At 57.4% G+C, this 13778-nt stretch overlaps 1 protein-coding gene across 15 annotated transcripts; it reads left to right on the plus strand.

Moving 5' to 3' along the window:
- Positions 1–236: 236 nt before the first annotated feature.
- LOC140646044 (uncharacterized) lies at positions 237–12575 on the plus strand. Of its 15 annotated transcripts, XM_072849457.1 has the most exons (10): positions 2878–3030; positions 3832–4160; positions 5535–5625; positions 6702–6876; positions 7229–7582; positions 8188–8309; positions 9486–9584; positions 9961–10101; positions 10199–10461; positions 11134–12575. In XM_072849457.1, exons 6-10 carry the CDS (start codon positions 8289–8291, stop codon positions 11291–11293), a joined length of 684 nt encoding a protein of 227 aa, XP_072705558.1. In that variant the 5' UTR covers positions 2878–3030; positions 3832–4160; positions 5535–5625; positions 6702–6876; positions 7229–7582; positions 8188–8288; the 3' UTR covers positions 11294–12575. The 15 variants fall into 15 exon arrangements, 13 of the variants coding, with proteins under 13 accessions (XP_072705565.1, XP_072705567.1, XP_072705566.1 ...); XM_072849464.1 differs by lacking the exons at positions 2878–3030; positions 6702–6876; positions 7229–7582 and adding exons at positions 237–588; positions 1664–2019; XM_072849466.1 differs by lacking the exons at positions 2878–3030; positions 6702–6876; positions 7229–7582 and adding exons at positions 238–588; positions 1944–2019.
- Positions 12576–13778: the final 1203 nt, after the last annotated feature.

Raw genomic sequence — 13778 nt, forward strand, 5'->3', positions numbered from 1 at the left:
CCCTTTTTATCCCCTTGTCCCTCTCTTTTCCGATGCTTGTTCCTCCCCGAACTCCTCTGCTACCTCCCCTTCCCCACCTTTGGTTCCTCCAGTAAACAGACCATAGTACATCCTGTGCGGTCCCCACGTGCGTCCCACAGCCTTAGTCGGCAACCTTTCTCAGTCTGTATGGTGATCCGGAAAGCCGCTCCCGTCTACTCGTCGTGACGAGTGTCACCCCGAACCGTGGGGCTGGCGGCTCTGCCGGGACAGCTCTGGGAGGAGCCAGGGCAGGGAATCCGTTTCTCTGGCTGGGTCGCTGGGGTGCCTTACCTGGCACAGCGCCTCTGTGTGACTTGGAGTTTATGGAGACAAGCTTTTTATCACATAACCTAGCAGGGAACCGCACTTAAAAGCTTTGGGAAAATGCTCTAAAACTAGAATTGTCCAATGACCTTAGGAGTTGGATTGGTTTGTAGGATAATCCTATCAGAGGCATCGACTTGAAGACGGCTGCTTGACCCATTTTGTTGATTTCAGGCGTGTTGTTTGAAGGAAGAACGTACAGAAAGGGCCGAGGAGGTGCGACAAGGAGACAGGGAAGAGCAAGTAAGTTTTGAGAGAGGGGAAGATCCTCAGTGCTGCGAGTGACTGAAGGTGCTAAGGGCGAAGAGATTTTTGGGTTAGGTATGCGCATACGAAGGTCTGGGTGGGAATAGCGCACAAACAGTAGTAAAATACGGTTAGGGAACCCAAGATTGCTCCTCCTTCTGGGCCCGTGCACGCGCCTTGCTCTTGCAGACGCAGACACGCTGGAGCTGCGGGGAGGCAGGCGCGCAAGCCCGCCTGGAAGCAGGCTTTGGGCACAGGGTCCCTCGGCTGAGGCGGTGCCGGTTAGTGGGGGGAGAGCCCTGTGTGTTGGGCAGGTGAGGGGCGAGTGAGGCCGGAGCACGGCAAGGGCTGGTCCGGGCTGTTTGGTCTGGGGCAAGCGTGGACAGAGGGGACAGAGAGGAGGATCTGAAGGAATACGGGTTGTGAGCTCTTCATTCCCAACGAGGTCGCTGAGGGGGCAACCCCCTACGGTACCCAAGGTACGGGCGAAGGTCTGGGGCCAGCACAAACGGTGCTGAGAGAGGGAGTTTCCATAGGGTCTGGTGGTGGCTGCAGGCCGCTTCCCATCACAGAATCACAGAATCGTATAGGTTGGAAAAGACCTTTAAGATCATCGAGTCCAACCGTAAGCCTGACACTACCAAGACCACCACTACACCATGTCCCTAAGCAAACAGCGACACTGAGCCCCGTGGCATGCTGCGCAGCCCTTTTGGTGTGCACCAGTTTGTATTCGGCTGTGCCCTGGAGCCCTCTGAACTCCTGAATTCATATTTTAGGCTCCCCCCGAGTCCTTCTGTGTGTCCCAAGGCCCTGTGTTTGTCATACAGCGTGCCGCAATGCTTCCTGTTTAGCTTTCCTCCCATCGCAGAGTTTTGCCAGTGCTTTTTTGGTGTGCTCTAGGGTCAACTGTTTTCCTCTCTGTGGGGCCCAGGCCCCCTCCCCCCCCCCACCTTCCTGTGCCCCCAGAGTCCTATGTTTTCCTTGTCCCCTGCTGATGGCTTCCTCCCACCCCAGCATTGCACTCCAGGGCTCTCCCTTTGTTCTCGTCCCCTTTTCTCTTCCTCTGCAGCCCAGGACTCTCCCTTTGGCTTTTGGCAAGCTGCCCTCAGGAGCTGGGGCACCCCTCTGCTGTCCCAGCGACCACAGGTGTCCCCAGTGGGGCCGAGGGCAATAGCCTGTGTTCTCGGTGGGATGCAGCTCTGGGCCCAGGGCTTGGGGCTGACAAGCCTCTGGAGTGGCCAGCAGGGCTGATGGCTATGGTGCCCGTGTCCCCACGGGCTGCAGCTGTGGGCCGGGGGCTGCTGAGCTGGGCTACTGCCATGAGTGTGGTGTTCACATCACCCCATCAGGGTAGGTCCAGGACAACAACGCCAGAGCTGAGCAATACATGCTGGGACCGGGACTGAGGCTGCAAGCACAGAACAGGTGAATGGGGCCGGGGGGGGGGGGTGGGGGGGTCCCTGCAACCGGGAACATCCCGGGAAGGTGACACAAAGGGGGAGGTGGGGCTGGGGCAACAGCGACCGGGTCCAGGAAGACCCGCACTAGGGCCAAGGAGCGGAGGGTGCGGCGCTGGGGTCGCGGGTGGCCCAGAAGCCGAGGGGATGGGGGAATGCTGATGCACCGGGACAGGGGAGGCCGCACAGGGACACGCGGGGCTGCCTGAGCGCTGGGGCTCACAGGGGGGTAGGGGTAGTGCTGGGGAAGCAGCTGGGTCGGGTCGGGGCCCTGCAAAAGGGTGGTCCCTACACAAAGCCCCCCCCCCCTCCATCCCCCCCCCCCCTCGGTGCGTGTCTGTGTGTGGGGGGTTTCCAGGTCGTGCAGAGGGGTGCGGGACAGCTGGGGAAGCATCGGACCCGAAGCGGAGCCGGTGGTGGTGCTGGGAATCCCGGCCCTGCGAGCCGGCCTCCGCAGGCGCGGCGGGGTCCCGCGGGTGCTGGTGAGGGGAGGAGGGCGCACGGGCCGGTGTCCCCATAGGGTTAAATGGCACAGAAGGCAGCAGCCCGCAGCATGCTGGGAGCTGTAGTCCTGGGGTAGCCAGCTTGTGGTCGGGCACGTTGTTGGCAGGGCATGCCGGGAGATGTAGTCTTTCGGCAGGGAGGTTCCAGCCAGCCCCGCTGGTGTGTGCAGCACGCCGGGGTGCGTCCTCGCCCCAATGCTGGCCTCCGGGTACCTGCCGGGGCCGGCAGCCGTCTGCCGGCGGGGAACGGCCTCGGGCACGTGGCGCGCGGGGGGGCGGGGGGGGGTGGTCGGGCGCGCGGCGGCGCCCGCGCTCACTGCTGCCCTCTGGCGGAGGAAACGCGGTACTGCAGGTCCGGCACCGCGCATGTGCGGTGGGGTGCCGCCGTGCTCACCGCGGCTGCCGTCCGCCGGTAACGGCAAGGCGGTGCCGCGGTGCCTGCGAAGCGCCGCCGCCGCGCTCGTTGCTGCCTCCCGGTAAGGAAACGCCGCCGCCGCTGCCGCCGCCCCGCGTGCACGCTGCCGGCGGGCGCTCGGCGCGGAACTGCAGCGCCGGTGCCGCCCCTGGGTCCGCGCCGCCCGCCGGGTGCTCGCTGCTGCCGGTGCCGCGGCGCGGTACTGCAGCGCCGACACCGCACAGGAGCGCAGCGGCGCTGCCGCGCTGCCGCGGCGGCACGGCCGCAGCGCGGTGCCGCCGCCCGGCGTTCGGGCGCCAGCCCTGGCCCCTCCGGCGCGCCGTCGGCGGCCGGCGCATGCGCGGTGCCCGGGAGCGGCATGGCGGCGCGCTGGGCGCGGGTCTCGGCGGCGGCGGGCGTCCTGGGGCAGCGGTAAGGCGAGCGAGCCCCTTTGGCGGGCGCGGGGGTGTGTTCTGCCCGCTGGCTGCGGGACGGGAAGCCTGAAGCTGCCCGCTGCGGCAGGCTGCCGGTGTGCCGGAGGCGAGCTGGGTCAGGGCAGCCCCAGGGAGTTGCCCGAGAGCTGAGAGAAGGGGAGAGGGGAAGAAGGCGGACACCCCCCCAGGCGCAGACGCCGGGCGGCTCCCCGCTCCCAGAGCTCCCCCTGAGCCTCCCCCGGCCCCGCTTGCCCCCCCACGCGCAGCTGCCCCCAGCTCCAGCCCCTCCCCTGAAGCCTGTCCCGTAGCCCCAGGTCGCTCCCAAGCCCCGTCGTGCCGGTGGCAAGCTGGCCTCCCGCGCGTCTCGAGAAGCCCCTGCGGAAGGAGAGGCTTCAGCCGGGGGCGATGTGCGCTAATAACGGTGTCTGCTTCTTCTTTCCCTCTCCCAGAGGCTGCGCTGAGGACACGGTCGTCCCTTCCTCCCCTGGGGCTGCCGGTGACGGCACCCGCCTCAGGCTTGCGTGGATTGTCTGTGCCTGGCCTGGCTCTCCTCGCGGCGTGGGGGCGAAAAGGGACGGGCGGAGCGCTTGCTGGCTGTGGACAGGAGCTGCCGCGGCTGAAGCTGGAGAAAGAAGCCAGAGAAGGGTAAAGAAGAAGAAATGGAAGGCCGTCTGGCGGCTGCCTCCCGCTGCAGGCAAGAGAGAGCCTGCCTCTCCGGGTGAGGAAGGATCCCTCCTCGTAGTCCGCGGCAGGCCAGGCCGCCAGCGTGCACCGCAGGGTCTGTATGCGTCAGCCAGCGCGTGGTCTTGCTCCCTGTCCCTGTCTGACAATCTGTGTCCTGCTCCTCGTCCTTCTTTTTCCCCTCTCTCTATCGTCCGCCATCCTTCTTCCTGTCTGTCTTTGTTCTCTTTCTATCCTTCTGCCCCAGCGCTTCTTTCTCCACCTCTCTCCTGCTCCCTGCCCTTTGCTTCCTCTCCCTGACCCTCTGCCCTGTCTCCGCTTTTTCCTTTCTCTCCTTCTCTGTCCTGCTCCCTGGCCCTTTTTTCCTCTGCCTCTGTCCTCTAGCCCATGGCTTGCTTTTTTTTTCCTTTTTCCTTCTTGGTCTCTTTGTACAAATCTGACCCTTTCTTGCTTTCCCAGTCCCTTTGTCCTGTTCCCTGTGGTTTTTCTCTCTCTGTCTGTATGTCCTGCGCCCTGTCGCCGTCACGTTCCTCTGTTCTTCTTCCTCTCCTTTCCCCCCCGCCTCTCTACCCCTCTGTCCTGCTCGCTGACCCTGCCTTTTCTTGCTCCATCTCTCTGCAGGGCTTCTCGTCCCTGTTGTGTTTGATTTCCTCTACGTCTCTGACCTTTTCTTTCGGCCTTTCATTCTCTGGCGGCACCTCAGTCTTCTCCCTTGTCTTCCTTTTCTCTTTCCAGTCCTCTGTCCTGCTCCCCATCCCTGTATGAAATAGGGGCGGGTGCAGGCTCTGTTCTCTTGGGACTGGCGGGGGAAAAAGCAGCCCCGGGCCGAGCGTTCTCCTGGGGTTCGTCGGGGGGTTTTGGGGCCGAACCCGTGTGCGAGCCGGGGGGAGTAGGGGCAGCCCCATCTGGCTCTCAGGTTCTGCTTGTGGAGCTGGGCAGGCTCTGCCGCTCCCGGCGCAGGTCGGGCAGCGGCGGCCCGGGGGGCTCCTGCGGCGCCGGGCGGGTGCCGGTGGCCGGAGTGGCGGGGAAGGGCCGCGGCTGCGGTGGGCGGGGGTTCCTGGAGGCGGCTGGGCCCGGCTCCCCGCAGGGGTGCTTGGGGCTGCGGGGGTTTGGGGTGCGGGCCCGGCATCCCCAACCAGTGCCGGAGAAAGCGAGCCGGAAGCAGCCGTGATAAAGCGATGCCCTGCCTGTGCTGGTGCGGCCCTGCAGAGGTGTGGGGCCGGGCCCTCCGCAGTGCCCAAGCGCTCCCAAAAAGTGCACGTGTGGCCCTGGGGGTGCAGGGCTGTGGGTGGCTCCGCTCCCCCCGCTCCGCAGCATCACGCATGGGGACCGCAAAGGGGTCGGAAAGCAGAGAGGGTGAGCTGGTTTGGGGCCTGAAAATGGAGAGCGGGTCTTGTGTTCTCGGGGCTTGAAAAGAGGCTGAGGTGGCTGACTTTGGGGCTGAGAAACAGCTTGAGTCGTGCGTTTTCAGGACCTGCCAGAGGGGACCGAGCGGTACGTTTTTGGGCTGAGGAGCAGAGGTGAAGTGCTGCATTTGTGGGACTCGAGAACAGGCTGAGCAGGTGGGTTTGTGGGCTCAGAAATGGGAGCTGGTTTGGGGGCCCAAAGCAGAAGCCAGTTTGGCTGTTTGCGCAGGGCGGGGGGAGGGCGTTGGGGGCTGCGGGGAAAGCAGAGGGTGGGCAGGGTGCACGGACCCTCCCTGGAGGGTGGGGCTCTGGTCGCGTCGGAGCCCAGAGTTCGGGAGGCCGGCGTGCCCCGGGCCAGCCTCTCGGTCTGAGGTGGCCTCTGGGGGGGGAAGGGTGCTTTTCAGACCCCGCACGCCCTCTTGGAGCCCAGCTCTTCTTTGTACGCTGCTGAGAATAGTTCTTAAGTACTTAATCGTACAAACTGATGAATCGGTATTTCCACAGCGTCCAGCTGTGATGTTTAATAGTCATATTCAAGTTCTGACAGCGACTGCTTTCCGAGCTTGTCCAAAGCCCAGACTGTGGCAAATAGCTGGAGCTCGTAAGGAGAAGGAGCTGAAATCCAGCGGAGCTTCGGTGCGGAGCCGGAGCTTCGGTTAGCCAGAGCTGTAGCGAGGAGGAGCTGGAAGGAGATGGGGTGTCCGCTGTCTGGAGCGTGCATTAGCCAGAGGCAACGTTAGCTGAGCGGGGGCGGCCGTGAGCCGGAGCGTCTATTCGCTGGAGCATCCGTCGGCCGGACTGCGCTCCCAGCGGGGCTGCAGAGCGGCCGGGCGCAGGCCGGGCTGTCCCCAGCAAGCGTCTCTGAGCAGCAGGGAGGCGAGCGGTCCTTCTGCCAGCGGGGAGCCTGGCCTCTTCCCTCGGGGATTAAATCCACGCCCTGCGCCCCTCCCTGCATGGAGGGCGTCTCCCGGTCCCGTTCCTGGGGGTGGGAGCGAGGTGGGGTGCCCCGGCCCTCCTGGGGCAGCCCCGCTGCGAGGGGGCGCGGGCGAGGCGGCAGCGGGAGGCAGCGGTGTCTCCCGGGTACCTGGCAAAGGGGAGAGGGGCCGGTCGGTTGGAGCTGCCGGGGTGCACGGCCTGGCCCCGCAGGGCCCCTCTGGCAGAACCCTCCCCTGTGTTTTCCCCGTCGGCTGGGTGTGACAAACAGGATCATTTTTTGCCTCCTCTTTTCCCAGTGTCACCTTCGGCGTCACGTGCAGAAAATCCCGCGTGGTCGGTCCCGCTTGCCGCTCAGGGAATCGCGCGTATGGGGCCGGGGGAGCGGGGAGAAACCTTTGCGAGTTCAGGGACGCTACAGATGCTCCACCTGAAACCCAGAGAAAAGGCAAATCTGCTGCCAGTGCAGAAAAGGTGATGAAGACCTGCGGGTAACGGAGCGTGCCTCGTTCCTGGATTGGTCCCTTGGCAGTTCCGAAGGTTTTCCTTTCGGGTAAAAGAATGAACTTTCATCTCGGATAAATGAAGAGCTGCCTGTTACCTTCTTCAGGGTCAAGTGTTTCTCTTCTGTTTGTTCAGACTAACTTTATGGGCAAGTTGGCAAGAGCCTTTTCTTTTTATATGCACAACTACATTGTTAGTAACCTATGGTGTCAGTAGAGTTAATTTTGGAGCACCTAGACGCCAGTAGAAATAGAGTGAGTGAAATGTGATGGAAACTGACATTTCAACTTGATTTTTATTCAATTTTTTTTTTTTTCATTAGAGCGTTGATGGCATGCTGTGCTGTGGGTCAATCCGCATTCTCTTCCGTGGAGCCTTCAGTCTAGGAGTTTTATGTAAAAAAAGTTTGTCCTTCCAAAAAAGGACTAGTCATTCCTAGGCTTGAGGTGTAGACTTGGAGGGTCTCTGAAGTCCGTGATCAGGATTACAGCGTTGCTGCTCTTTGTCTTCACTTTCGTTAATTTCCCCACTGCTCGGTGGTGGTTGGGAGCCCCGAGTTGTCGTTTTTTTTTCCATCTCTAACACATTTTTTTTCCCCCAAGGAGACGCTATGTTTAAAAGGGAATGAGTGTCCTGGTTTCGTCTGGGATAGAGTTAATTTTCTTCCTAGTAGCTGGTAGAGTGCTGTGTTTTGGATTTTAGGATGAGAATAATGTTGATAACACAGTGATGTTCTAGTTGTTGCTAAGAAATGCTTCCACTGGTCAAGGAGTTTTGAGCTTCCCGTGCTCTGCCAGGCGCACGAGCAACTGGGAGGGGACACGGCCAAAAGAGTTGATGGAAGCTGGCCAAAGGGCTATTCCGTGCCATCTGGCGTCACGCTCAGTATGGAGACTGGGGGGAGTTGGCCGGGGGATAGGGATCGCTGCTGGGGAGTGGCTGGGCATCGGTCGGCGGGTGGTGAGGGCTTGCATCCCTTGTGTTTTCCTGGGTTTTGTTCCTCTCTTGCTGTCTTGTTGTTTTCCTTCTCATGATAATTCATTCTTCTTCTTGTTTTGTTCCAATGATTAACCTCTTCTTATCTGAGGCCACGAGTTTTCTGACTTTTGCTCCTTGGCTTCTTTCCCCCATCCCCCTGGGGGGGGAGGGTGAGCCAGCTGCTGGGTGGCACTTAATTGCCGACTGGGGCTAAACCACAGCAGTTAGTTTCCTTCCAAACGTGTCAGTCAATGCACTCGAGTGATGATTATTAAAACCACCAAAACGGCACCTGTCTTACAGATCTGGACTCCTTCTGAACACGTATCCATCGCACGCAAGTGTCATTGGGCTACAGATCATCTGCACTTCACGCTTTGACAAGACGGCGTGCTGAGACAGGGATGAGCTCTGAAAGAAAAAAGGTACAAGGTCACGGGGTTTTTGGTCTGTTTGTTTGTGGGGGGCGCGTGTGTGTGGTTTAAAAAGAAGAGTGCGACGCTGAGTGGCGGCAGCCTGCAGAGCTCTCTTGCTGCCTGAGCTCTCCTTTTCTTCTCTCTCACTCCTCTTTCATGACTGTAATTGGAATTTGGACAATGGTAGAAGAGCAGGTAAGTTACTTGCCTGTGTAGATGTGCTGGTAATCCCAGGAAGGTCAATGCTTGAAGCCGTAGTGAATAACTTGGCCGCAAGTAGAATTTCCGAAGGAAGAAAAACAACGGGAAGCAAATAGCAAGTTACCGAGCGATTTGCGTGGGTCCACCACATGGCAGTTTTATTGCCAAACGCTGCTGGGCAGTATGCTCCAAGTGGCTCTTTTTGGTAAACGTGAGTTTTCAGGAAGTTCAGGGTTGTGCGTGGCAAAACGTGTCCCTCTGTTTATGTATGCCGCTACGTAAACGTCCAGCGGCGGGGCTGTTGTTCCCTGCTCTCGATACTGCCACGGTAGTGCTGCGGTATTTAGACCCAAGAGAGGGCTTTAGGAAGGGAAGGAGAATGCCTGTTTTCTGTGAGGGCTACGAATGCTGACCCTTTTCTCTGCCGCTTTCCCGTGCGTGCGATGAAGCGGTTTTATTTTTCTCCCTTGTTCCTGGTCTAAATAGTTCTGAAGCTGTCGCTGCTGTGGGATTGCAAGTGGTGTTTCAAGGTTTTTGTGGGGTTCTAGTTACGGATCGCTTCTCCTGTGGCGAAGTGTCAAGATACGGTTTTCAGTGTAAAGCTTCAGAAACTGCATCCGCTGAAATCAGCGTAGGTGAAAGTGATGTTGCGCGTGCAGCTGTGCTCGCAGGGATGCTCGGCGGCTCCTCCTCAAAACAGCGAGGGGCGTGTGGCCGTCCGGAGGGTTGCGCTCTGGGTCTGAGGGCGTGCCGTCTTCTTGCTGCGCTTTTTGCTGCGCAAACCAAAGCTGCCCGTGAGTCAAAAAAAGGCACGGTTGTCTAAAAAGTGCCCAAGCTCTAGCGGCCTGTATCGTCAAGTGTACCGAAGATGATGCAAAACACTTTTTCCTCTGCTCAGTTGTAGTCTTCACCAAGCTTCACCAAAAAAGGAAGCTTTAGATTCCTACCCAGCTTTATGCTAAAGGTTTTTTTTTCCTCTCTCAGCAGAATGTCAGCCGCCACCATTTCGCCGTGGTCGCCCTTTCTTCTGCCAGGAAAGTGCAAGACGGACGGAAAGGATCCGTAGTGGTCTGCAAGTCCACGGTACGTCTACGATGTGTGCCTGCGTTTTTCCGAAGGTACTCGTAGCGGGGACTTGAAAGTTAAGGTGAAGAATGTGCCAACTCTCCTTCTGTAGTTTTTCTGTGAAGTATTTCAACACAAATACTACGGATAGAAAAAGGCGTGTTCTGGAGCGTGCCTACGCAAAGCTGACTTCCCTCCGTTTCTTTTCTCTTCCCGAAAGCGTAATCTTCTGTTTCTGTGCGCTTCCTATGAAATGATACTGTGAAAATAATTTTGTACTAAAAGAGGAAAGAAGCTGTTGGGAAGAGTTCAGGTGTTCAGAAGAAAGAGCCTTTGTTTTCCTGGGAAAAGCTTTCTGCTTTTTCAGTCAGTAAGGTTTTAAAATATCTTGTAGGAGTACTTGAAAAGCCTTACTGCGATCCTAGCATCCGTACGAAAAGCCGTCAAGGTCAAAGAAGAGACGTGGCCAAAACGGGACAAATGGGCGTCGCTTCCGCGTGTTTTCCAGGCTTTGCCAAGAAGCGTTAGCAGCCTTGTAAGTACCGCCAGTGAGTCCTGATGTGGTTTTGGTGAGTTACTGCTTCGAGAAGGTCCTTTTTCCTGAAGCTACGGTGTGTAATTTTTGACTTCAGTTGGGAAGAGATTTTCCCGACTGGCAATCCTTCTCATTCAAAGAAGTTGCATTTGACGAACTTCCCATCGGAGCGGCTGGACGTGCCAGTAGAAGTCATCAGCAGCAAGACTTTTCACTCTCTTTAAAAACACCCAGAAAAGTCAATTTCCTTCCAAGGACCCAAGCCCAGCACGTCTTCCAAAAGCTGATGGCATCGCTGGTCTTTGGTTCTCGGTTGCAACAGCCGAGATATGATGGAAAGGCGTTCCTCTGCATGCTTCGGTACAGCCAAAAGCATTAGCAAATCTGCCGGTCCCTTTTGGTAGCCTGATGTATTGCAGCACTGGGGATTTGATTTCTGCGCCCCTTCCCCCAGTGAAACCGTCTGGGGATCTCTTATCTCACTGACTTTTCTATCAAACTGGAACTTTAAACAGAAGTTAAAATGGTGTCATTGACAAAGTGACTGGCACTGTTGAAACTGTAGCTGCCCAATAGCTGTGGCATGCAACTTAGGAGGTGTGTTTCAGCAGTGAGGTATTTGTTCTCCGTGTTTCAAGAGAGAGGCAACTGAACGTTACGGGGTTTTCCCCAGTATTTTGACGGCGTGCTCTGCAGTGCTTTATTTCTGCCTCTCTTTCCATGGCGCGTTTCCCTGGCGCTTGAGTAGCGTCTCTCTTGGGCAGCGCAGCTGGGCAGATGTCACTAGGAGGGACATAGCGCACAACCCCCCCCAGTCACGTTATAACCGTGCATTTTGGAGAGAGATGGTTTAACGGTATCCCAGCTGTGCAAGGTAAATGAATGCAAAAGGAAACTCAAATGCTTGTATAGTGTAAGTCTTGTTGTTGGATGTATATAAACATACGGCCACCTTTTTAGCGTAGAGTGAATTACTGAGATGTGTTCTTTATTTTCCATGTTACTCTCTAAAGGTTTACACTTCCCTTTCAGCTTTCTTGACCGAGCCAGCAAGACGTGCAGCAGCAGCAGCAGCCGCGAGGGCCGTAGCCGTTGTGGTGGATCCGTAAGCGTAGATTCTGATGACGGTCCGGCCTTGTCCTGCAGCCTCACCGGGTTGTCTCCCTGCAGCAGTGCTGGAAGGAAGCGATGAGGCGTTTTCCAAGAGCAGCAAGAGCGTTCACTTGTAGGTGAAGAAGGTGTTGAAAATCCTACCGCTTGGTCTCAATAGGGATTTGAAGCGTTGCAGTCAGTGTAGCTGTTAAAGCGTGCGCTGTATCTGGAGCGGACCCGTTTCCCTAGAATCCTGCTTTAGCTCAGCTCCTCTCCTATCCCTTATTCCGACTGAATCCCTGTACTTTCTGCTGTGGTGTTTTTTTTCATGTGCTGAAAGGGAATGTGGGGTTTTTGTTTTTCAGCGGTCTTGCTGTAAGCGTCTGGTGGTGCTCCCTAGATCCCCCCGGCCAGGTTTCCCTGCGGGTGGTGAAGCATGGTGAGGGTCAGGGGCCAGCCCTGTGGCTGGAGGCTCCTGGCTCTGTGTGCGGTGGGTGCCCCGCAGGTGGTGGGGAGAGCCCGGGGCCGAGAGGGACCGGGGCCGTTTGTTGCCCTGGGGAGCCCGTCGCAGCGCGGGAAGGGAGGGGGAAGATGGCGGAGCAGAGGCCGAGCGAGAGACGTGGCACCGTCCTCGGGCACGCTCCCCTATGGCGTGGGGCGGCTGCCAGGCTGCGGGACAGGGGCTGGGGGGGCTGCCCCCCCCTTTATTTTTCTAGCGGAGCTCCCCTTTTTTGGTGGGGCATGTACATATGTAAATGGCCTGATGAAAGTAAGTGTAACCAGATGTAACCAAAATTGTTAGTTTGTTCTTTTGTAACTAAGCAACATAGAGATAGGAGCAGGTTAGACGATGCTTTAATATTGTGTTTGTACACCTATGGCTATGGCTATGCTACTATGCCCAAAGACAATTGGACAAGGAGTAGTACGGTCATGCTGCTACGTTCCCAGTACAGCCCCAGCCCATCTTGACAAAGAGTCAAGGGTGGTTAGAATAATTGGTTTGTGCTAAGGGTGCCGAATCATCGTTAGGAACCACGCACCATGAAGAAGGGGAGCAAGTTACATAAGCAAGGTGGGATTGCGCATGTCCAGAAGAAGGGGTCGACTAAAGGACGCACCTGTACGGCCACCGAGGACCACCAGAGACCCCCACGGAAGCCCCTCGGAGCTCAAGGACGCATGCGTAATGACCACGCAAGTATGATAATTAGTTCCGGGAAATAGAATGAATATGCATTATCATTCCAGGAGACTTGATGCATATGTATGTAACTGGACAATGTAAGTTTCGGCTGATGTAACCTGCGGTATGCACGCTAGGTGGAGCGATCCCCCGTGCATCCGGTGCCGTAGTAAAGAATGCCTGCTTCTTAATACTACATTGGTGTTAAGGAGTTTGATTCCCGATTTCGGTGACATACGGAGGTGGCAGTTGGGGCAGTTTCCCTTGTTTTGTTTGTCTTTTGGGTGTGACGAAGAAGAGGGGAGGCTGGGGAGTGATGCTGTCTATTGGGGCACCCCAGTGTCACTGGGGGGGACGATGGTGATGTGGCAGAGGAGCAGGTTGAGTGGGGGGAGGGGGGGGTCACGGGACAGTTCACCCCCCCGAAAGGGGGGTGACAGCCCCCAAATGCCTGAGAATTGGTGGGGGAGGGATTAAATAATGAAAAACTGTAAATAGGGGTGTGAGGCATTGAAGCAGAGAAAAATCTCTCATTTTTATGTATATTGAAAAATTTTATTTATATATACGTAAAAAGATTTGACAAGAAACCCCTCTGTCTACTCTATTATATAAAGGATGGTAGAATATGAAAAAAATCTAAATCGAGATATATAGGGTGATAAAATAGAAAAAGAACTCATATATATGACTAAAAAAAGGAGTTTAAAAGTGCATAAAAAGAGGACGTATACGAAGAAATTTTAAATGGCAACAAGGCAGAGCGAGCTCTCCCCAGCTGCAGTACCGACTTCTGTCCACACAGAGGCAGCAGCGAGCACAAAAAAAAAAAAAAAAACCCAAAAAACCCCCCAAACCCCCAAACAACCGCTATCGCGCATGCGCGGCTCCCCAGCTGCAGTACCGACTTTTGGTCACCGGGCGGCAGCAGCGAGCACAAAACGAATGCTTCAGCGCGCATGCGCGTCTCCTCAGCCGCAGTACCGACTGTTGTCCACAGGGCGGCAGCAGCGAGGTCGGGCGAAGGCGCCACCGCGCATGCGCGGCTCCCCAGCTTGCAGTACCGAGCTTTGTCCACAGGGCGGCAGCGGCGAGCACCTGAAAATGCGGCACCGCGCGCATGCGCAGCTCCACAGCTGCAGTACCGAGTTTTGGTCACCGGGCGGCAGCAGCGAGCACAACACAAATGCGCCAATGCGCGGCGCCCGGGCTGCAGTACCGACATTTGTCCACCGGGATGCAGCAGCGAGCCAAAAAGACCCACCGCGCATGCGCAGATCCGCATCTGCAGTACCGACCCTGTTCCCTGAGCGACAGCAGCGAGCACTTTAAAATGCGCCACTGTGCAAGCGCGGCTCCCCACCCGCAGTACCGACTTTTGTCCACCGGGCGACAGGGG

The sequence above is a fragment of the Ciconia boyciana genome, unplaced genomic scaffold (assembly GCF_034638445.1).
Source record: "Ciconia boyciana unplaced genomic scaffold, ASM3463844v1 HiC_scaffold_136, whole genome shotgun sequence".
Taxonomy (NCBI): domain Eukaryota; kingdom Metazoa; phylum Chordata; class Aves; order Ciconiiformes; family Ciconiidae; genus Ciconia; species Ciconia boyciana.